Source organism: Cololabis saira, chromosome 24 (genome assembly GCF_033807715.1).
Source record: "Cololabis saira isolate AMF1-May2022 chromosome 24, fColSai1.1, whole genome shotgun sequence".
Taxonomy (NCBI): Eukaryota; Metazoa; Chordata; class Actinopteri; order Beloniformes; family Belonidae; genus Cololabis; species Cololabis saira.
Window position 1 is genome coordinate 6,432,644 of NC_084610.1, and position 25,364 is coordinate 6,458,007.

At 40.4% G+C, this 25,364-nt stretch overlaps 1 protein-coding gene across 1 annotated transcript in view; it reads right to left on the reverse strand.

The window, feature by feature from the left end:
* Window positions 1–772: 772 nt before the first annotated feature.
* The window catches only part of LOC133425089 (prospero homeobox protein 1-like), a 33,589-nt gene continuing 8,997 nt past the window's right edge, over window positions 773–25,364 (reverse strand). The window contains exons 5-7 of the mRNA XM_061715770.1: window positions 23,333–23,440; window positions 15,348–15,542; window positions 773–2,284 (exon numbers count right to left, since the gene is read on the reverse strand). Of these exons, the coding sequence (XP_061571754.1) occupies window positions 2,099–2,284; window positions 15,348–15,542; window positions 23,333–23,440 (489 nt within the window). The 3' untranslated portion in view covers window positions 773–2,098. The remainder of the gene's footprint in view (window positions 2,285–15,347; window positions 15,543–23,332; window positions 23,441–25,364) is intronic.

Here is a 25,364-nt window from a genome sequence, read left to right on the forward strand (position 1 = left end):
TCTATACAAGCTACAAATATCAGCATTTTGTTGACCTTTTTTTTTCTTTTTTTTTTCCTGCTGTTAAAACCTGAAACTTCACACATGAGCTGGCTGGTGCAGCTGCCCCTCCCAGCCAATCAGAGCCCAGATAGGTAAAGAGTACAATGTAAGCACATTTTAGGACAGTCCGCTTGAAAGATCTAGAGGCTAAAAGTGTTCCAAGTGTTGAAATCTTTGGAGTCCAATCAATACATGGTGGAAGAAGACAAAAAAAAGCCTTCTGTGTGGTGACTTAAGGGGAGTTCTCCACCTAAAGAGGATTATTATATTTTGAATTTGTGAATAAGCACTTGATTTTGAAAAAACAGCAGCACATGACATTTAAAAAAAAAAAAAAATTGATTTGAAATGACTTAGAGATTCTGTGAGACACACCTGAAAAATGAAGCATCTGTAAGAAGTAAAACACCCATTCCCACATTTCTTACTTTCATGCTGCATTTAAATAAATATTAAAAAATAGTACTAGTTTAACCCAATTGGTTTACTTAATATTGTTGCAAAAATGTTTCAATCAGAAAAAAAAAAAGATTTAAAGTGCTAAACACTATTTATTTCAAGGCCACATGGTTGTGTGACAAAATCCGTCCACTAAAAGAAAAGTCCTGCTTAGGATGTAACATCTTAAAGCAACGCAAAATACTTTTTTCATCTTAAAGTGTCAGTTTCAAATTTATTTGAAAGAACATTTTATTATTTTTAGAAAGTAACTTTGGACTCCCGGTTACGGTACCATGTCAGACAACTATGAAACCAGCTCACAGAGCTACAGTGGACATCATGGTAGCGGAGATAAACAGACTACCCCAGACTTGAGCAAATAATGTTTGAAGAGAGAGCGAGAGTAACTGAAGAAGAGACTGAGCAAGTAAATCAAAGATACTAGGAAAGAAGAACAGATCACTCACACACATTAGTAGCAGCATGTGCCACAAAAAATGGTCTCAAAACTTATGTTAATGATCATTTTCAAATAAATCTTTAACTAACTGGCTTTTCTAAACGTATTTAAAAAATCAGAAGGATATTGAACTGTGATATGTGTGATCTAACTATGCAATAGTGAGGATTTGACTCTGATGCTCTGGATGCATGGCTGCAGAAAACATGGCTGGAGGGGCAGCCAGGGAGGGGCGGGGCAAGGAAAGCCACACAGTCAAAACAAACAGTCTCAGTACAAGAAGATGATGGTGTAAAAAGAGGAAACATGTACAGGAATAAACAAATTTCTTTTTTTATGCCCAGATTTTCCGGGTTCAGGTTAAGATGAGGCAATGCTACTGTGCTTTCCTATTCAAGTGCGTGTGTGTGTGTGTGTGTGTGTGTGTGTGTGTGTGTGTGTGTGCCTAAGTTTGTGTATGTGTGCATTGCTGAGCGTTCATAGAAGAGAGGATGTATGCTTATACAAAGGAGAAAAAAATACGGAAACATCACTTTTTTTGTTGCTTTTTTTCTTCCTTTTTTTTTCCAAAAATGCCCATGTAACTTAAAAACATCCACAATAAAAAGATTTTTTTATATATTATCTTCTTTATTATTAGTTCACTCCAGACCTCATGTCATGGGCTGATGATTCATCCATCATCTTCATCACCTCTGTCTTCCTCTTGGGAAGTATGAAGAGACAGTTTGAATGAGATGGAAGAGACAGAGATGACAGGGCTTTTGGGAAGGAGGAGTTTTTCTGTAAGTGCAAGGTTTAATTCTCATTGTTTTGTTTTAATTTATAAAAGTCCCAACATAATTTGAACATCATCAGACTCTGAGTCTGAGCCCTTTATCTCATTCAAATATAACTCAGTCAAATATCTTTTCATAATAAATCATCTTGAGGGCAGTCTTGTCTTTAAAAGAAGGATTGACTAGAAACAACCGTCAAATCTCTGGTATCCTCCAAGAAGGACCTCTTTGAGACTCCATGAATACCAAATGCCTTCAATAGCTTTTCTTTCAAGACCTCAAACTAATCTAACTCTGTACTTCTGGAGGCATTTTGTAACGGTCTCCACACGGTCCTTGGAGGTTTGTCTTGCTTCTTCTGTTTCCTCACTCCTAGTCAGTCATGTAGGAGCTCCTGGAGACAGCTGGGAGATTTGAAGATCTCAGGAACGTCACTGTCCAATTTGCAAATCACCTTGTAAATGGCCTTTTTCCATGATGGGTCTGCATCCTTTCCAGCCACGATGGCATTGAAGAACTCTCGAAGAGTCACCTGGGCGACCTCGAGGAATCGATCGGGAACCTGGATGACAAAAGTGGGATAGGCAAAGAGAAGCATGTATGACGGTTAACATTGTTATAGGAGGAACAAACCTTTTTATAAATGGATCATCACGCAAGTTTAAAAGACACAACTGCTACATCTGAGTAAACTGCGGTTTTCTTATTAGAAAGTTATATGAATAAAAGACCTACAATGGATCAAGGTTGACATTACAGTTTTTTCTTCTCTTTTGATAATTAGCTCTTTCTATTTCAGTGGTTTAAACAGTTGTTATAATTTTTCAGCATTAGAAAACCAAAGTAAATTTATTTGTGAGTAAATATTTTTAACCAGCAAATAAGTTTATTCCATACCCAAATGGATAAAACATAATACATTTGCATTTGTCTTTGCTACTGACTATTAAACAACAAGATTGTGTTGAGAGCTGTCACAGAGTAAGATAAAATACAGAATTGTATTTTCTCTTACTTGTGGTCAGATTTGAAGAGGTTGCTTTCAGAAGACTGTGTGACTGAAAGTGGTGAAGAGTTGAGCGTGTGTGTGTTTCAGGTGTTCCTATATTACTATTCCTGTAAAAGTGTTCTTCCTCAAAATGTTTCTGAAACATACTTCCCTTTTCTTTACAGCCATCGCGGTTTGTGTGCATTTGGCGTCACACACCCACACGCAGACTGACGCATGACAGCAAATAACACTCTCACTCCGTGACAGCGGCAGGTGAACGGTTTTCAGACTGTGTGTGTGTAAACGAGAATTTAAACAAGAACAAAGTCACTGCTGGAATCCAGTTGTCCTCACTGACGCAGGCACAGATATAGTGTCATCACAAGTCTTTTGTTCATGTTTAAGTGTGTATGTTTTTGAGTCTGCTTAAAGCAGTACTTGAGGCCAGAACAATGGCACACACACACAAACACACACACACACACGTATGCATCCATTTTTCATTGTTTTTTTTTTTGCCCTTTCTCCTGGGGAGGAGAACATCCAACAACACCAAACAACCCGACTATAATTTTCCACCTTCCTCATCAGTTTCTTTTTTCTTTCACTTCATTTTTTATTTTTATAAATGATGCATAGAGATGCAAAGACGTGCTATTGACTCTACCTGACCAAATATGTCCACCTTTGCACCCAAACGAACTAACACGCATGTAGAGGACAGGGGACTGCCGTCTACGTGTAACCCTGCCACGCGTGGCAGGACGTGCCAAGGTTAGCTGCCAGGAGAACGGATGAATCACTCCATGCACACACATACACGTGCATTCGCGCACAAACTTTCATGCACAGCCTAAATGATTCCCCGGACTCTCGTATACTTTGTCTACTCCAGCCCTACCCTTTCTCTCCTTTTAGCTGGCCTCTTGAGACCACTGTTATTTCAATGAGGCCCTCTGTCATTGTCTTGGCGTAGACACTACTGTACAAACATACAAAAATAGAGACATTTTATTCAACCTTTCACGCGACATCAGCAGGACCAGTCTAAACTTTGGATGTAGATATTGTCTCATTCTTTTTTTTTTCAACATTTTTCCAAGTCTTTAAGAATGTGTAGAAAAGGTTGCTATATTTCCTTTTTTGGGGGCTTCACCGTGTGTTTCAGCCCAAGCACAACACTATATCCCTCTGTTGATACAGGAGAGAGCATGTGGGTACTGAATACCCTACAGTGGAAATCATCAGCTCAACTTCTCTACATGACAATTAACCATAAATCTCAAATTTGGACTCATCAGGCGGTCCACTTGACAGTGGTTCTATTTGAATGAATTTGAATGAAAGTATGACTTATATATATAAAGTTAAACTTTCAAATGTCATGTTTTCCAAGATATTTCAAGGTTGTTCTTGCTGACTGAGATGTTTTCAGTGGTGTGCAGTTGCAGAATAGTGACCGGCTAGAGGAAGCCTCTTGTGTAGCTCTGGTTATTGTCTTTTATTCTCTGTTTGCAATTTCATGAAATATTTTTAACATTTAAAAAAAAAAAATATTAAAAATGTATTATTTATTTAACATTTTTCTTCACAGATTTGGATGCAGTGCATCTTTAGGGATTTTGTTCTGGTAATTATGGCACATTTTAACATCTGTTATGATGAGTAACCATGCCAACTGGGTAAATCGTTTACATGTGGGAGCAGCGGATTATTTTTTCCAAAGCCAGAGTAGTGCCTGGAATAAGAACCCAAATTCACATGGATAGAAGATACGTTGAGGATGTAAAGCAGGGGTTCAAATTGAGAAAAAATATAATGAAGTTAAATGATTTCTTCACTTGATCAGCATAGGGAATATAAGATCAAATCAACTAAAACAGATTAGTTTTTGAAGCACTGCAAAATAAATGGAAATATCATTTTACTGCCTAAAATTCACACACTCTGCCTGTACGCCTTTTGATATTTAAGACCTCAGATTAGGAACCATTCATTCCAAAACAAACCCATCTCTAGTTTAATAAACAACTTGCCCGACTTTCCAGCAATCTTGTTTTGATTTCAATCTTTGCCTTTTACACATCCAGGACAAGTTTAAATAAACTGCCACTTTAACAACTGCATCCTCTGACTCTTAATGGCAAAGTTTGCCTTCATTTTGTGATGTTTGTCTGTGTTTGATTGCTGGATATTGAGGATTTTTAGATTTGAACAAAGAGTAGTAGAAAATAAACTTGATTGAAGATGAGCCTTGGACCACATCAGGTGCCTAAAATGATTCTTGTAATCTTTAAAAGGCTGCAGCTCAAAGAGAAAGCCCTACAGTCAAGGTGCTGTTTAATGGTTTGCTGTGAAACTGCCCACTGGGACAAATAAAAGTTGAAACCTGAGCTTGATCTTGAAGATGAATGTGCCTTTGAGACATCCTTTCCCTCCTGGCATACACGCCCCTTCATCCTTTGGTTGCTCAAATCTTTAAACAGGACAAATCCCTTTCCATTTATTCCTGCAGGTTCTTTTTTCAAATATATGTCCTCACAGACAATAATATTCTTTCGATTTCTGACCTCTTCGCTGTTATGGTCCTGAGAGGGAGATCCTAAACAATCTAAAAAAAATCTGGTGCTTTGGTTCCATTTTCACAATGTTCCATTGTCACAATATTTCTTTTAGCATAATACGTGTGTTTGATTGAGTCCTGCGTTTGATTGATTATCTGAATTTGCAAAGAGCTGTGAAATAAAAACTGCCGTGCACAGCTGGACAATAAGAGAGGGAAAGACCTTGACCTAGAACAGGCCTGGTCACACTGTCCTTGTGTCACCGCCTGACTCGGTGTGATGATTGCTGTGTTTTTTCAAATGTTTCAGGGTGACGTTTGTCATCAGCATGGCAGTGAGACGACTCAAAGTGCTGAAGCAAGACGACAAAAAGGGCACCGCTGACTCGCACGGAAGAGGTACGGAAACACGAGCAGAAAGGATGGACTGAAGCAGGGAGGATATTGTGTGTCAGGTTAGGATAAACACACACAGACACACACTTGGGTCCAGATGCCCAGATTTGTCTGGCAGTCGTAAATCAGTCCAATAAAGAGATCTAAATTAGGCCATCATCAATACAGATGGGCCTGTTTTCTCTGTGCATGTGTGTATCTGTGTGTGTGTGTGAGAGAGAGAGAGAGAGAGAGAGAGAAGGAGAGATCAACTCTGCCCAGGATCTTGATATGGTATCTAGTTGCCAGGAGAAAGTAGGAATGGGGAAAGTGGGAAAAGAAAGAGAAGGATGAAGAGGAAGAAAGACACTTTGTTTCCAGTAAACAGAATTTGCATGATTGCTCGGGTTTGGTGGGTAAATATTGGATGAGGGGAGGCTCAATTACTCTCTTCACACAAACACACACTCACACAAACACAGAAGGACAAGAGCCTGTAAATCTCTAAATCACTGCCCAACAAAGAGGCCTACCGGGACACCTTCCCTTCTGTTTTTTTCCCTTCCTCCTCTTCCCCTCATCTACTCACTCCCTTCCCCATCTTGATGTTTTGTTGAAAATGTAATCTTTTGACACATTACAAGACAACTCATCATATATACCACAAGCAAACTGGTCTCACTCTCAAAGACATTTAGAGGTACAGTAAGGTTATTTTTCTGATACTGCACATCATGTCTTAACATCTCAGCTGGTTTCAGCCACTTGACTCCTTTCTAACCTCCGCTTTCAGACCGCCTTTGAAACTGGTTTCATAGCTTTGTGGCACCCACTTTCAAAGAATGACAAATGCACTGTGATTTTAAGTTGGTTGGAGATAAGAATTTCAGGCTTCGGCTGCCACAAAACAAAATTCCTTTTTTTTTTAAGAGTTATTTTATTTGGTTGTCACTTTTAATATGTGGTCTAAAGCACAGGAAAAAAACGTATAATTTCTCCCCTTTTAATAAATGATTCCATCTTAAAAGCTGGTTCAGCTACTTTCTTGTGATCAATAGTTTTCTGTCAAGTTAAGTGGGAGGAATTTGGAACCAAATGTCCTTTTTCTTCTATTCTGAAGACCTTTCACCTTTCATGCAGAAAGCATCATCAGTTCAAATGAACTGGTGGGGGATTTTATCATATGATGATGCTTTCAAGATTTTTTCAAGATGGAAGACGAAGGATTGAAGCCTTTGAGACCTGGATGACTAAGCATTTATACCAGCGTATGTGGGGAGAGGTTTTCATTCAATTTTCAACATGGACTAAATCCATTTCATTTACCTGACTCTCTTCCATGGCACCGCAAAGGTCCATTATGCCAAACAGCATAACATTTCAGCATTTTGATGGAAATAATAACCCCTTTCTGAACACATTTCTATCAGAATCATTAGCGGCTTTTTTTTTCTGTACCCAAGACTGTGTTGCATTCACAGTGATGCTTGCAATGACTAAAAACCACCTGCAGGGACATCAGCCAAACCTGAAAGTGCAGGAAACAGCCCAGCAGTTTACACCTAGCAACAGTGAAGTCTGGGTCACTAACATGGTCATTTGTCAATGCAGCAGGTCACAAGCACAAAAGGACACAGTTGCACTAAACATATTTGTAGGGTAAAGGAGAGCCCTTATAACTAGGTTACTTTTTAAATGTGTAGTGAGCAAAGTAGCCCCGAGATATTGAACAATAAAATAGTGAAAACGCTCAATAGAAAAAGCTCCTTTTTTCAATTTTTCTTTTTCTCCTTATAATTGAGCCGAGAGAAACCTTCAGCTAACAGAGAAATTAGTTTCAGTCCAAATACCGTCATCACTCTGTTTATCATCTCTCAGTCCTTGTCCTCAACGTGAAGGAGAACAGCTTTTCTTCCACTTTAAAACCTTTATCTTCACATCAACCAAGGTGTTTTCTTCAGCTTGAAGGAACTCAAGCTTCAGAATCTGTGTCACATCCCATAAATATTGTCAGTTTTGTTTTCATTCGTCCGGCTAAAGATTACCACTAATGTGATGTTTGTTAACAGTTGTCCATCATCCTGCTTGGTTTGCACCCTAAACGTCAGTCCTACCATTTCTCCTCTTTTCCTTCTCATTTGGCTTCTTCCTCCTCTTCCTCCTACGTTCAAACATATTACTGCTTTTCCCTCCTTGTACTGTCACAATGAGGTTGATAGAAACTTTTGAGATATGCATGTTTGCTTCCATTAGTCTTTCTGCCTTCAAACTTCTGCTTTCCTCCATCTTAACTTTGTCTTTTACAAAAAAGGAAACATGCACATGGGTGTCCTCAAATCAATATACAACATACAGGACTGTCTCAGAAAATTTGAATATTGTGATAAAGTTCTTTATTTTCTGTAATGTAATTAAAAAAACAAAAATGTCATACATTCTGGATTCATTACAAATCAACTGAAATATTGCAAGCCTTTTATTATTTTAATATTGCTGATTATGGCTTACAGTTTAAGATTAAGATTCCCAGAATAAACTCTTTTTTTTTTAGATAGGATATTTGAGTTTTCTTAAGCTGTAAGCCATGATCAGAAGTATTAAAATAATAAAAGGCTTGCAATATTTCAGTTGATTTGTAATGAATCCAGAATGTATGACATTTTTGTTTTTATAATTGCATTACAGAAAATCCCAATATTCTAATTTTCTGAGACAGTCCTGTATGTTTAATTCTATCATAAGAAAAGGTGGTGTGTTGTTTTTCTGTGTTTATAACTTTCCTGCTGATGCTTTTGTTTTGGGAGTTCTGTCAAATACTTTCACAGTTATGCGTCTCCCCTTTCTTGTACCTTTGAAAGCACCAATTTAGTCTTTGATTGTCTTTTTTGTATGTTTTAAATTATAGACGAAACACACTTGAAACCCTCTTTTTTCTTGCCTTGAGGTCTGCTCTGCTGCTGGTCAGTCAAGGGTTTCCCTATCGAGTACACAATATTGGAACGCTGTCATGTGCTGCTCCTTCTATGGACTGTGTGTGTGTGTGTGTGTGTGTGTGTGTGTGTGTGTGTGTGTGTGTGTGTGTGTGTGTGTGTGTGTGTGTGTGTGTGTGTGTGTGTGTGTGTGTGTGTGTGTGTGTGTGTGTGTGTGTGTGTGTGTGTGTGTGTGTGTGTGTGTGTGTGTGTGTGTGAGTGAGTGAGTCACACACGAAGTGGGCATATCATTTTTGCACCAACACACAGGCATCTGCTTCCTTTTTCCTTTTCTTCTCTATCACTCTCTTGCTTTCGCTGCTATCAGACCTGGCTTCAGTCACACACACCCTGGCAAGAAAATACAAACACACACAAAAACAGGAGAGGGTCCCACATCTAAATCTCTACTTTGTCTTTTTAAAGGAAATAATAAAACCAAATCAACAAGTTGGTGCTATTATTTGCAGCTTTTAAGATGATGGAAAAGGATGAGATTATAGTTCAGGATCTATACTGTATATAAATGCCCTGCTCTACATAAACGTGCCCCAATGACCCATCACTATGAAAGTATCCTCATCTTTTCATTACTTTTTTTTTAAATTTGAGTTTCAAGAAGGAACATTTGAATTTATGAATGTATAGTAGACAGTTTATAGAACTGAGTCTTTGAAGGACCTTCAAATTCTTTAAAGGTCTTTCATTCCATTCTTCGTCTTGACTTCTGACAAGGCTGAGCCACCTCTTCTTCAAATGAAGGTGTTCGCATTCCATCTCTAACCTGCAGTGGTCTGCAAACCTGTCAAACTGCAACTGTGAGTCACCTCAACCACACGCTGCTTTACTGTGTGTCATTCCTCCAGTCAGGAGATTCATCTCTGTTCCTCTGCTTTCCTGCTGCTCATAAATAACACAGACAATAACCCTCTGGTAGGCTGCTCTTTGACACAGTCACCCATATTTGCAGCAGGCAGACAGCAGACATTCTGAGGTCAGGCAGGTAATACAGCACTGACAAGAGGCGGCTTCTGCAGCTCAAACACTCTTAGCTTGACTCTCAGCTGCTGCTGCTCTTGGTTATATCAGCCGTGTAGGTTTTGAGTCAAAAGAAGGGTAGAAGTGGAGACTAGAGGTTCCTCCAGGACATCAGCAATATGTTTCCTTTCTCAGCTGCTCTTTTGTCAATCAGTCACTGATCTCACTGTCACCAGGACAATGACAATAAAGTTTCTCTTTGTTCAGACTGCATGTGACTGAGAGGAAGGGTCTGCGTCCTGAGATTGCGTCTCCGTGTGTGTGTGTTGTCACTATCTCATCGGTGTGAGTATCTTCAGTTTGTGTGTGTGTGCACTTTGTGTGTCCTTGCTCATGCACGTGAAGCGCTTCCTTGGATTTGTGTGTGCGCTGTGTGCTTCCTTCTGTGTGCGCTTCTGCGTGTCACCCATAGAGGACAATAGCCCGGGTCATCTGACTGAGAAGCTGCAGACCACTAGTATCACATGATAGAGGCTGAAGGCCACGTCTTTGTTACCAGGCCTATTGTTAAAGCTAAGGAGACAGCTGGGGCAGGGGAAGGGAATCACTGCATGCCCAACACACTCACACTTACTGCCAGACCACACATGGACACACATTCATACGCCGCCCCATCGTGACTCCAATCAGGCTCGGTGACAAAGATGATGCCCTCGTCTCCTCAACTGGAGGACTAAGACACACGCGCACACAGGCACAGACACACACTGCAGGCAGATAGCTATAATTATAGTGACAGAAAGTGGCAGGTGGCATTGTGTGTAGCATACCATTCTCTTTCAGCCAGCAGCGCAGAGAAAATACTGTGAAAATATGGTTACTTAGTGTTCATTATTCATGTCTGTTCATGACGGCATCAAGAATGCGCGTTCACATTGAATGTATATAACTTGGGTTGCTGTTTTTGTTCGTCTTTAATGCTGAATGCTTGGGTCAGTTAGGGTTAAGGTTTGAGAAAGAATGACACTGTGTTGAAGATGAAAAAAGATCCTGCTGAGATATTTCCTTTATCTTCAGAGTGTTTGAACAGAGCGGGATGCCAGTGTCAGGTGTCAAAGTCCTGAGCTTTGTACTCCCCATCCACCCACCCTCACTGACCAAGAAGTATTAGAGGGATATTTCTGTTGGTTTGAAGTCGCCGTGTGAAGTTCTTCTGAGTAGCTGGCGTCTTACACGCTGAAGACGGCAGACTGGGAGGAATTCTGATGGGCAGCGAGACCAAGGATTGTGGTTTAAGGCCGGTGTTGTAACACAGACCATGAAAGTCCACTCTTCTGTGATTGTTACTCTGATGCTGGTTCAGATTTCCTAAACTAAAACTAAAACTATTACTAGTTTGTAATGTAAGTAAAGCAAAAAGATAGTTTATAAATATGTTGCCTGACACTTTAAACTGCACCATCAAGTATCTGATTCAATGTATGCAGTCTCCGTTCGAGTAGCCAAGGCATATTTTCTGCACTAATTCTGAATTAATTTGAGCTCTTTCCCTTAACTCACTTCCATTATCTGTACATTATTCTTTTGGATGCTTTCTCTTAAGACCTGATAATTTGCAGTACTTGGTATAGTTAAAGCTTGTGTATCTAGGGAAACATCCAACATGACATGAACCTTAGAAATTAAAAATAAATGTCCAAACCTATAATAAGAGATGATACAGAGAAAAGGAGGTGAAGACAAAGAAAGCAGGACAGGTGTTGTCTTTGAAGTTCACCTCCTCTGAAGTCCTTCATCCATTACTCAAGTGTGCATGTACGGGTGTGGACGTACGCGTGTGCCTTCTGGGTAGGTTATAACTTGAGTAGGCGAGGACGACGGACAGATTGAGGAGAAATTCAGAAATAAAGATACACGTAACTAGAATGGACCAAAACAGACAAGTCTTCTTCATAAAAGGATGACAAGAACCTGCCCTGCTCAAAGCAGATAAACCCAAACTTCATCACCAAGGCACTCTTCTCTTTCTCTGAGGACAATCTAAAAGAAATCCCGCTTTCTGAATCGATTCCTGGGAGCCGAGTTTAGCCCCCTTTTCACTGGGTTCGTATAAAGAGGAAGCGGAAAAGATGATTGAATAGATGAATAACGAGCAAAAAAGATGACAAAGAATCTAAAACGCTGCAGAAAGACACGAGAAGTTTAGCCTTTCACAAAGTGCACAGCTTATGAAACCAGATAGCTCTGAAATGTGAGTGTGTGACCACTCTGTGGCCTCCAGGTGTGTGTGTGTGTGTGTGTGTGTGTGTGTGTGTGTGTGTGTGTGTGTGTGTGTGTGTGTGTGTGTGTGTGTGTGTGTGTGTGTGTGTGTGTGTGTGTGTGTGTGTGTGTGTGTGTGTGTGTGTGTGTGTGTGTGTGTGTGTGTCCATGTGTCAAAGTCAAAGGGCAGATTTTGGGAGCTACCACACCCATCCTTCAAGGGAGGGTATCTGTACTTTCAGATGATCACAAATGAGTTGTATGTGTGTGTGCGTCAGCATGTGTGTATGTGTGTGAGAGGGAGAATGTGTGAGGCGCAGCTGTGCCGTCATTTGGTGCTGACAGAGCCAGCGAGGATCCTTGAACTGGAAAGATGAGAACGTCCTCTAGAAGGCCTTATAAAAATGTCTCATTGTCCCATCTCACCCAACAGTGCACGCACACGCGCGCGCACACACACACACACACACACACACACACACACAAAACTAAATATGACAGCTTTGTCCCATTCCACGCTGCTTTATTCTTCCACTTCACATTTACATGTGTGTGTGTGTGTGTGTGTGTGTGTGTGTTTATGTTAGAGTTTGGAAGAATGTGCAAATGGTTTGGCATGCTTCAGCCTCGAAGTCGTAGGTGCACCAAAACAAGTGCCATGCCCAACGCTGCTGGCAGACCCAACCAACAACTCGTCAATCTGTTCTCGGTAATATAAAAAAAAAAGAAGAAGAAAAAGAGGAAACATTTCTCTTCCACTTGGCAGAAGCCTGAGGCTGACACCTTTCCCTGAGTGTCCTGGCAAAGAAAATGTCTGTCTCTTTTTGTTTGCTCACTTTTTTTTGAAGATGAACCTATTCCCCGTTTCCTTTTCTTTTCTCCAGCCTCCTCCCTTTCTTTGCCTTCCTCATTAGTAAGTGGGCAGTGCAGCAATTAGCACAAAATTGCTTCAGAGATGAGGGAGAGAGGAGGAGAAGGGAAACAGGAGAAGAAGGAGAGATGGAGAGACAGAGGTAAACAAGAACGAAGAGTTGAAAGAATGTGGCTGAAGAGGCGGGAGGAGGAGGTAATTAATGAAGCTGCTGTAATTACTGGGGCCTGTTTACGCCAAGTTTCGAAGACAACACACACACAAACTCCCGGTGAATTACTCTCACCTTTCCAAAACATTAACTGTTTAAAATGCTGGCAATGAATGTTTACTAATGAAACAAGCTTTCCAACTCAGAAGAGTTGAATGCTTGATTGCTAATCTGCTAATTTAACCAGGAGAATATCTGTCATAGAGTTGAATATTTCAGATATTTTAAATAAGATTGAATTGATCAAGCAATTTTGCTTGGAAAAAAGAGCTCAAAGACCCTTTTTGACATTGGTTCAAGTGCTCTTAAACCAAATCTACTAAACATCTTTCTGCCACCATAAAGGTGAAAAGACTGAAACGCTGGAGATCAATTTGTTGAAAAGGCAGGGACGGAAGTGGAACAATAGCACAAGGAGAGAGGTCTGTAGAAAAAAGAAGTTGATAAGAAAGAAAGAAGTAGCAACAGGGGAGAGAAAGAATGGAGAGAACAAAGGCAAATGAAAAAAGAAGGTGACCAGGAGCACATAATGATAGAGGACACACGTGAGGAAGGATAGCAAGGAAAGCGCAAAAAGAGGGGGGTGGAGGTGTGATGAGGGACAAACCAAGGTGGAACTCTGATGATGCTAAATTTGGTAAAAGAAGACTTCTCTGTGTGTGTGTGTGTGTGTGTGTGTGTGTGTGTGTGTGTGTGTGTGTGTGTGTGTGTGTGTGTGTGTGTGTGTGTGTGTGTGTGTGTGTGTGTGTGTGTGTGTGTGTGTGTGTGTGTGTGTGTGTGTGTGTGTGTGTCAGGAGACTTGCTGAATCGGCCGAGGTTCCAGTTTCACGCCTCTGAGTTTGACGGAGGGGGAGAGAGATGGAGAGGGGAAAGAGAAGGAGAGAGGGAGAGAGGTTCCCTAGCCAATAATGTTCCCTCAGGGCAGATAGATGAAGAGAAGAAGGGAGGTGAAGGGAGAAGAGGTGGCAGGAGGGAAGGGGGACAAAGGAGAAGAAGAGCAGCTCTTACCTTCAATTTATTGAACACACACAACCTTTTACAGATGCCCTTATTAGCATATTTGTAGTCAAATGTATGTTTTGTAGCACTGCAAAGTTACTTTTATATTTCTGATTCTCAGTCAGCCGTTAGTTAATATTCAATGAAGAAATGAACAAGTCAGATCCAGGGTCAGATGATTGTTGCTGGGGTCAAGCTGGACTGAAATCATCTGATGCCTTCTCAGCTCAACAATGTTGAGAAATGAGCGACACCAATGTGGTTGCTTTCAGCACAGTCCCCATGTACAGTTGTAGTTTTTGAAGCTTCATCACAACACTTGTTTGGAAACAACACAGAAGAGCTGATGATACGAAACAAGATGTCTACAAGATGATGTAACGGCAGGAAAATGGATTTTACGTTTGAGAGTGTGCATGGTTTAGAGGCCTGCTTGAACCTTTACCCTTCATTCCCTAAATATAACCCTCCTGACAACAGGCCGAAAACAAACACACGCAAATGATTTGCATGTGTCTGTCCGTTTCTTGTACATGCTCTTTACATACACACCTGTGAAAATCTACCTGACTCTTGCTATGCAAAGTATGCAAATCATTTACTATTCGCTCCTCCAAATAGGACACCAAGACATTTAGTCGGCGTGTTGGACTGCGTGTGTGGGTTGTGTCTGCAAATCTTAGCCTTTATGCATTTAAGCTTCAACAATCATCTCCCTGAGCAAAAACGACAAGAGTGTGTGTGTCAGCGAGAAGGTGTGCGCTAATGGACGTCTAAATGCTGCTGATGTTATGTTGGATAGTTTAAGGGCCCTCCGGTCCCCTTAGACCAATATTGAGAGGCAAGAAGTGAGCGAGAGACTGTGACTTCTGCAAATCGCTTTGACAAGGACGCCGGCGCCTGGAGCAGCGTCCTCTTTCGCCTCATCGAACTCACACAAACACACACGCGGACTGTGACATCCACACCTCAGCAGAATTGTGAGGTGACTGTTGCGCTCAGCACAGCTGACTTCGTAGAGGACATCTGTGTGAGTTGTGTTTAACACAGCTTTAAAAGCCATCCAAGAAACCAATTGGGATTATGGGTGGGGGTAATGACACATGTAACCAAGCAAATTAACTTGCACTTATAGAACAATTTTCATTAAAATGTAGCCATATATTAATAAAATGGTGTTATCAGTATAAAAAGAGGAATTAATGAGGTTTATTCTCTCTGCAGCTATATAAGATATAAATATGTAAAATAGTGCTCTGACTTAGACTGCGTTAAATTACGAGAGACTAGTTCCTACTCTCAACAGATTATCTATCCATCCATCCATCCATGCATCCATCCATGCATCCATGCATCCATCCATGCATCCATCCATCCATGCATCCATGCATCCATCTAGCCCAACTTACCTCAAAGTCGTTGGCCTTGTTGTAGTGCATGTTCAGAGCCCTGAAGAGTTCTGCGTCTCGGCTCACTGTCATCTCCTCAGCAGCGGTCACCCCTTCGTTGATGGACTGCCGAGCAAACTTCTCCATCTGGATGTAGTAGAACTCCCTGAAGTTGCTAAACCACTTGATCAGCTGAGAGGTGATGCAGCGATTAAACTGTGGAATAAAATCATAAATAGATTAAAATCAAGTCTCACCCTGGGATAAATAAATAACTGTTTTTTAGTGATTGTTGCATAATTTCATTTGCAAAACGATTGTGTGCATTGATTATATTTTGCAGGTTTTGTGAGATATTGTGCATGTTGATTGTAAAAGAAAGATTGATTTACAATGTGGGCAAAAATATGAATATGTATTCTCCTCTTCTTAATCCTATGTGTGCAGTAGTTTTTTGTGGATTGAGGTTACAAGAGGTTATTGAATTTCACTTGAAAGTAAGTCATGGAAGTTCCTTCTCTGTACCTCAAATGTTTAGGATTTCTTTGGAGCACTTTTTCTTTGGAGCACATTTTAATGTCAGAGTAAGCCTGCTGAATGTTTGTTGTTGTTTCATGTATCATATCACAACCTGATGTTTGCTTTGGTACTTATTTGCATGGCAGCATGTCATCAGATTTGCCTTGAATTGGGCCTCTCTGTGACTGCTTATCTTGATTATGACATATCATCTACACAGGAATTTGCTTTTTGCTTTGGACTGTGGATTTTACATGCAAATAGTTTCCTTGTTCCCTTGAAAAAAAAAATAGAAATCTAGATCTAAACAGATCTAAAACAGAATAAGAAATCTAAACTTAATTTCCTTGTTGGTGCATTTTTATTTAGTACATAATTGAAAAGAAATAGCATTTATTGACAATCAGCGATAAAGTTACTGTAAGCTCATCAAATATTGTGGAATAACATCCATAAAGGGCACTACCACTTCCATTTGTCACATTAATCATGAACTAGTTGAGCTAAAGATTCATCATTCAATGATGGATTGCTACTGCCGCCAATGTTCTTTAATCAGAAACATTTAGACTGTGTTTGATTTGACTTAGTCTGAGTTTGAAAAGCTAAATGTGATCTTTTTAACCTTTGTTTCCACATTATTCACAGCTGAATCCGTCACAGAGAGAACAGTTCAGTCGTGCTGGTTTCCCACTAAAAAAGACAGGACATTCATAAATCCACTTCTGATACCAGACTTGACTTGATTTCCATTGATTTTAATATGTTTTATTGGTGTTTGGTCACATTTTTTTCATATTAAGTTCTACGTGAGTGAGCTCTGCATAGCTTTTTTGTTTTTTAGCTGTCCCTCAGAAGTAAAAAAAAAGAAAAGAAAAATATACTGTGCCCAGTGAAAGTGCATGTGTGTTTGTGTTTGTGCTTGGTGAAGTGGAAAAATGGCTTTGACACAGAGATTAAGCTCGGTATTGTTACAAGACATTGTCTCACAGGAGCGAGGGATGAGGGAGAGGTGTGTGTGTGTGTGTGTGTGTGTGTGTGTGTGTGTGTGTGTGTGTGTGTGTGTGTGTGTGTGTGTGTGTGTGTGTGTGTGTGTGTGTGTGTGTGTGTGTGTGTGTGTGTGTGTGTGTGTGTGTGTGTGTGTGTGTGTGTGTGTGTGTGTGGCGGGGGGAAATGGGGCAGTAGAGAGGGGTGAATGGTGTGTGGTAGCAGGGAAAGAGGAATGCATGTAGGGAGAGACGGACAGAGGACGGAGAGGGAAGAGATAATTTTTTCAGGAGCTTTAGAGGGGGTGACATAATGGAGCATAACTCTGAGTCAGTGTGTGTGTGTGTTCGTGTGTGTGCTTGGGGGGAATCCTGGAGAAGGAAAAGGAATTGGTTTTACGAAGGGGAGTGACACCAGGGGAAAGTGATTGTGTGTGTAAAGTGGGGGTGTTTTGACCCACAAAAGACTTGCATGAGAAGAACTTGATAAAACTTGATAAGCAAACTCAAGAACAAACAGCAAGCATCATGTCACAGACATGCCAACACCTTGTGTGCTAGTTTCACCATTATACTCTAACACATTGACAAAAACAATGTATTATTTCACATTTGAAGGGTAGGGATGTAGTTTTTGAGCTTATTATAAGGAGGGGATTTGCCCGAAAATCAACGTGTTAAACTTTTCTCCAACATACAATACTGTTATATGCTGACAGAAAGTGGTCTTATCCGAATGAGCATCCTGGTCGCTTATTTTTTCTCGACAGCTGTTAATTCACCTTCCACAAGTAAGAAAAAGTTACTACTACACCAAACCATGTGGCATTTGACATTTATGACCAAGGTGCTGCTTCTTCTTTCTGTCTGACACACAGCAGTCTTGTTGCCATAGAAAACTAACATTACATTTTAACAAATGCCAGCCCGTTGATATGTGTATTTGTCACAGAAAAGATCGCACTGTCATTCCCTTTCCTAATACACAAGAAAACCTGTGTATTAGATGCCACTCGATGGACTGATCTGTCTGTCCATCACTGTCGTCAGTATGTATGAATGAATCTGTGTAAATGTTGATGTAAAAATTAATCTTGTTGTTTAAAAGAGATTTTTTAACAATTCTGATTATATTAGAGCTACACAACTACTCTTTCTGAAAGCCAGTTGCCCACTTTCACAATACATCACTGTGGTTTTAAACCGTTATTCTATGCCAAGGGTGAGGTAGTGTAGCAAGTACAGCTCAATCACTTATTTATTTGATCAGAAAAGAGTAGATATTTCAGGAATGGCATGATGATACACAACAAACATGCACGCACCCACCAGCTCCTCTCTCATCCACACACAGTCCTGTTCCAGTCATCACAATCAGCAGGAACCAAAAAAAGGGAGACAAGACAGAAAGATAATGGAAGTAGTGAGGACGCAAAACGCTGAGTTTGAGGAATGCCATTTTGTGTTTACAATGAAAAGGGGGAAAGAGAGTGTCAGAAAGTGTCAGTGTGACCTAACTCCCCCTCTCTGTCTCATGATGGGGGGTGTTGTCAGCCCCCTCCCCAGAGGGCACAGCGGAAAGGCAAACGCTCATCCTTTAAGAATCTGCACACTTCAACGACAATCCTCATATCGCTGCACATTTTCTAGGGAACAGTATAAATGTGCACAGTTGACACAAATCTATGAGTTGTAATGCAGAAGGATTCAGTTGGTTCTGGAGGAATAGCTGTTTAGTTACATTTACAAATTATGTCTTTTGGCATTTCTGCTGTATTATATTATATTCTAAATTTACAGGAAGTGCAAAGGGCAGCACGGGGGCTTGGTGGTTAACACTGCTGGACGTCTGGCTAATTGGTGATTCTACATTCCCCGTAAGAGTGAGTGACAGTGCGGGTTTGTCTGTCTGGGGTCCTGTGCCATTCACCAAGTAAGAACTGGGGGTATATTGACACGGATGCAGAGTGAACATCCTCAGTGTCAAAGCAAATTTAAACATTCAAACCCAGGGACGGCTGATGTTCAGTTAAATCAGTATTGACAAGCTGTTGCTGTTTATCTCCTGATGTCGCCAAATTGGCTGTGTAATTCTTTGTGCATCTAATTGACAGAATGGGTGAGTGGCCGGTTGGACACTAATTGATTCCTGCTGAGTTGGTGGTGTTGGTTGTCATTTCAGCCTTTTAAGGCAAATGTCTTCACAGCTCTCGCTGACGAAAATGTTGCATCTTCGTGCTCGGTCCACATATGTGTATTGGCGAGAGCAGGAACCCTCCGCCAGCAGGAAACTTGCGAGTGAGGCTGAGTTAGGAGGTCCCCGAGCCAGCAAGCGTCTAATTAATCCTCCTCCAGTCTTAACGAGGTCTTAATTACTCTCACTGACTCTCTCAAGGCGAGACATCAACAACCTCAGCGTGTCGTGCTCACATGTATGATTGTCTGGTCAGAAGGCAAGAGGTTTCAGCATGCAATTAAGATTCCTTGTGTGCATGTGTATGTGTGTGCTTGCTCATCTGTGCCTAAAACAGTTGTCAGCTCAACCCACTTCCCACACTGAGGGACAGGGCCATTGTGCATAAGAGGCTCATCTTTAAGAACCAGTTTCCCAGAGACAAAGTCCATTCAAGTCCAATTAGGGGAAGCCATTCGAGGCCCTAATTCCCTTACAGTGAATCTCCCTGATCCTTCTAACACATGCTACTTATTGTTCCCTGGGAAGGAGGGGTGGATGAGGGGGAGGGTGGTGCTGGGGTTGGAGTAAGGGAGAGGGTGAGAGAAAAAGAAAAAGAGACACTGACCCGGATTTTAGTAAATATGGTAATGATGAGGGTAATGAATGCAGGGGGACAATGAAACGGGACATTCAGACAGACAGACAGACAGACAGCAACACGGCGCTCTTCAAGTCTTAAAAAGAACAGCTTCACTTATCACAAATAGGATTATCCATGATTTATTTTTTATTAAGCAAACTAACATCATCAGAGTTCCTCCCACTCAAAGATATGCTGGATTAAACGGGATTAGGACTCGATTAAAACTAAAATTTACTATCAACTTTTATTTACATTAAATATGAATTAAAAAGAAGCCACCATTTCTTTAAGGATAAAGATGTTAACGTTCTAGTGTTAAATCCTGTGAACTGAACTGTTCCCAGTAATGAACCAGATACAGTATGTTGTAACTCTCAATGTGTGAGTGTTGTCTACAAAATATCAGACATCAGTGAACCACACCATGAGCAAACAGTCCCACAAACAGTCGCACTGCTCTAAATACTGAAATACACTGGCTGACGGGGAAAAACAACCACCTGGATTTAAATAAGCAAATAGGAAAGAGTCTCCCATTAGCCATTAATATGTCTCATCAGAAACAAGTTAGCAATTTATCATTCTTTACAATTTATGCGGTCATGGAAAACATGTTACTCTCTCAGGAGGGTCAGTTTACTGGTCTGCAGATATTCAGCACAACTGAGGATAAACTACCAACATTTGGTAATTTAATTAATTTAAAGAGGTTAAAACCTGGATGGATAGAGGTGAATGATTTGAGATTATGTAACGGTTCTAAAGGTAGCTTTAGAAATGTCAGAGAGTTTAATAGTAAATATTATATTGTAGAATTTCCATGGACATAATAAGAAAATAACTCAAAGTATTGGCACAACACCTGGGTAAATTTAGGAAAAGCTTTTATTTTATTTTAAGTGAGGTTTTTCCAAGACAAAAAAAAGGCTTTGATTTGCCTAAATCATAAAGATAAGACTGAAGCAACGGCCAAAGGTCATGTGGTACGACAAATCAAGATTAGTGCCTTTTCTGAGAGATGGATGCATCAGGGTTTACTGGTTGAACTTCTATAAGTATTCTTCCACATCTAGAAAAAAACGTCCTAAATACGTAGATGTGACATCTATTTAGCAGTCCAGCTATTTAATAAGATCACAGAAAAGGTATATCTACATGTAGGTGTGGGAGCGTGACTGCTGACTAGTTGTTTCATATAAGACAACCAGTGTTATCTGCTCAATCGTGTGCCAGCACTTTAACAGTGTCATCAGTATAATTCAGCCATTCATGTTTTGACAGTAAATTCCTAAACAAAGATGTTTTTATTTCAGCAAAATCCTCTGTTTGTGTTTTTGACTATTAACCCGGCCTCACTGTCCATCTGCTTCTTGAAGAGGCTGACCAAGATCTGCAATCATCTCATAATCTAAATCCATGTTTGTTGAGATTGGCGAGATTAATCCAATCAGTTTGAGGATAAACCCACAGACTGGAGACTAAATTAATTTTAAAAGCTATTATCACTCTTCAGAAGATAAACTCACTCAACACATTAGTTATGACTGTTAATTTGCCAACGTAAAGTTGGAAGCCAGACTTGATTTGGCAACAAATTTATTACATATTTTACTTTGATGATTAAAACTTAAGATGATTATAACGTATCATCAATGCCACCTAAATGCCACTACATTTTATTTTGTATTTTTTTTAATTTTTACTTTTATTTTATTTTGGAGTCTTGATGATACGTATCAGAATATATTCAGGCATACAGGTAGATGTTTGGTTTGGATGTTATTCATTTAGATGACCAAGTTTAGCTTTTTTGTTTATCTTATATTTTTTTAATTTTTTTTTTTTTACTTTGCAATTTATCTTGGGCGCATGCAGCATGAGTTCAAATATTTCCTAATAAAACAAATATCTATTCAACATTTTCTTGAAAATATGTGAGCACACCAACATCGTGCCAGAGTTAACTCTAGCGTCTAGCTACAAAGTATGAACAAAATCCAGGACGAGCCAATGCAAAACAGGAAAGTATACAGTTCATGTTTTGCATTGCTTCTACACATCCACATGACATTTCTGCATTAAAATTGATGCAAAAAAATTCCCTCATCATTGATAAGTCACTGCATCGTCCGTCATGTGCAAACATGCAAACATTTCTACAATGTAGTTTTTGCATTGCATTTAAAGTTGAACAAGTAAGCAGTATTCTAGGATTACTAGTGTCAGTAACTTTTCCTTGACAGAGTTCTAAATTGATCTTTTTATAGCTAACTAGGAGTTAATACGCTCCTAGTTAAAGACTAACTGTCACTCTGACACTAGGTAAGTGCAGCAACCTTGCGTTTGCCTGGCAACCTTGTGTCCCAGCGACCGTTGTTGCCATGGCAGCCGATGAGGATGTGGCACTGCCATGAGGAAGTGGTCAACACAGATATGAGCTAAAGGGCAGCTGGTGTGTGTGTGTGTGTGTGTGTGTGTGTGTGTGTGTGTGTGTGTGTGTGTGTGTGTGTGTGTGTGTGTGTGTGTGTGTGTGTGTGTGTGTGTGTGTGTGTGTGTGTGCGTGTGCGTGTGTGTGTGTGGCTGCTCATTTGAATACAGCGTCCTGAATCTGTCGAGGAGCCGTATGCTCCTTTGCAAAACCAGGAGCAGCTTGTAAACATAAAACAATCAGTGCCTTTGTTTTAAAGCTGTTGTTCTGTTGTCATCCCTTTCATTTGTTTGTGTACCCCCCCCCCCCCATCATTTTCTTTAAACATGGTCTCTCATGAACAGACTTAGTCTTGACTTTTACTATTTATCATTTTCATGTTTTCCTTTCCTACTGTATGTGCACTTTCTTAAATAATATGTACAATGTCATTACTTGTCTTTTATCTGAGCTGAAATAAAAGTTCAGCTTGTTGGTACTGAGGAGTGAGGTGGTGACGTTAGTGAGAGTGAAAGCGTTAACGTACATGTACGTTGTACTGAATGAATGGAGGCTCAAAAGTTTAGGTCGTGTATTGTTTGTGTTTATGGGGGGGTGGGGGGTCTTGCAGAATGTGTGTGAGTGAGAGGGAAAGTGAGTGTTATCAGCCCCCCCCCCAAAAAAGCCGATTAAGGCCAGAAACTCTAATTATGCTACAAAGATGTGACAGACTGGCACCCATCTGCGCTGCATGGGTCTTGTCTCTCTTTCTCACACACACTAAAATACACAGAGTAATTAAGTAACAAAACTAACAAAACTGAATAATAAATGACAGCAAAATGCACAAAAGTTACAGATTGTTACACTACCTGGCAGTGAAAGTTGGCCATAATAAAGAACGATAAAACCCCAGCTGTAACCAAATGCTTTCCACAAAAGTGCATACCTGTTTGTTCATCAAGCCCATCTGTCCCTGAAAACGTACTTATGAGATTTTTGAGAACTGATCTAAAGTTGCAGCAGCCACACGTCCATGTCCAGACTCGGTGACGACAGTGCGACTCATATCGCTGGAGTATGAGTCACATTTCCTGTTCTGTGTCTCATATTCCCAGAGCAGGTTACACAACTGCATGAAATTACTGACCAAATCTGCATTATTGTATTAAAACATATTTGAAGATTTTAAAATCTTTCTAGAATAATTTAAAGATTAGATAAAATGAGACAGAAATAAATGTAACTTTCAAAATAAAGGAGGCGAGCTCTTACCTTTACATCAGAGAAGTACATTTTGAGCATGTTTGATGAAGGATAGCGAGTGTAGAAGAACATCAGCTTGGCTTTCTTCAGATGGTTTGGAGACAAGCCCTCCTGAATCTGAGTGATTAAATGTTAAGGAGCCACCATACAGTTTTATGAAACTTTTTAAAGATAGCAGTGAGGGAACATCATCTTTAAATTAGGAGTTATATTTTGATGTGCACTAAAATAGTCAGTTATTACATTCTTCAACAACAGTGCCTGCGACTAATGTTGGGCATCTAAGTATGACATCTACACCTCAGCGGGGAGGAAATGCAGTGCAGACAAACCAGTTCCACTGTTCTGTTGGAAAGAGAAGTTGGCATAACTTACGGAGCTCAGACAAATTATGTCTTATTCGGAGATATTTGTGTTTTCCAGGTGCAGATGTACGAATATGGGGGGAAAAAAATTGGAAACACGTTGCTTACTTTAATAAACAAAACAATTTAAGAGATGCAATGAGTGTAAGCCAGTCCTCTGTGGGTGTGGCATCTTGCACCCAAAGCAAAAGCAAACACAATCACCTGCTGGGTTCATGATCACATCCCACAATCAGTGCTGCAGCTCACTAGCTCTGCAGTGCCCCTTCCTCTGTCTCAACAACGAAAATAATAATTGTGGAGGCCTCGGATGTAGGGGTGCCAAGAGCGTGTGTGTCCAGCTGTGTGTGTGACAACAGCTGTGCCCCACCACGCTGCCATTTCCCCACCACATTAACGGCCCTATAATCTATCAGAGAAGATGAGGCAATCAATGCAGCCCCCTGCAAGGTCAATTAGCACATGGAAAACACACACACACACAGACACACACAAAGAAAACCCCAGGGGCCATGTATGGCTGGAAAAAGGGAAAGAGTAGCATCAGCAAATGGGTGTAAAAGAAAAAGAAAAGAGGAACAGCTTGAGGACAGAGAGTGGAGGAGAAAATTCAAAACGAAATGCTTTTCATTTCACAATAATTATTAGATTCTGTGCTAAAATTAATTATGTAGTCGGATTCAAAACAAAAGTACAATTATGCCTTTTCATTTACTCTCATCAAATTCAAAATGTATGAGGTTTTAGTTTCACTGGCTTTAACAGTTTCATGAGCGTTTAAGAGCGGTTGTGAAACTTTAAAAAATAGAAAAACTGTCACGATGCAGCAGCAGAGGTGAGTCTTGCTGTGATCCATCATTCATCGATCAGCGACTGCAGCAGGTCACCAGACAACAACACCATCACTTAGTTAACATTCATACCAACCTGTCGGGGTGTGTGTGTTTAGATCATAAAATACACTGTGTCCAGGTTTTTGCAGCCTGTGTTCATTTCTCTGAACACAAACAAACTAAAGCGCACAATCGTGACTCAGACCGAACAAGTGTGAGGTAATATCATTATGAATACAAAACAAATGTGTTTGTTTTTGTGTAATAGTAGCCTAAGTGACTCTGTGAATAAACAATGCAATTGGTTATGTTCTTTTTCGTCTCCACTCCTTTTCCTCATCCTTTCTTTCTTCCTATTGGCTTGTGTTCCTCCTAATGCATATCTGTCAAAGTGCCTGTGTGTGTCCTGCAGGGCTCACTGTATCAGCTGTAACTTGACCTTGTTACCAGGTGTGTGTGTGAGAGTGTGGGTGTGTGTGTGTTTGCGCACAAGTAGGAGGGGTGAATTCGGGGAAGAGGGGGAGGAGGGAAAATTCATAAATGAATGGAGGACATCTGCTCAGCTCAATACAAAGGATTAAAGATACACAGACCTGAGTGTCTGTGTGTGTGTGTGTGTGTGTGTGTGTGTGTGTGTGTGTGTGTGTGTGTGTGTGTGTGTGTGTGTGTGTGTGTGTGTGTGTGTGTGTGTGTGTGTGTGTGTGTGTGTGTGTGTGTGTGTGTGTGTGTGTGTGTGTGTGTGTGTGTAAGTAAGAGGGTCTTTCAGATGAAAAACACCTTAAAAGAACTGCCAGGCCACCTTGAAGCAGCGACTAACAGTGAAATCTCAACTTCATCCCTGCC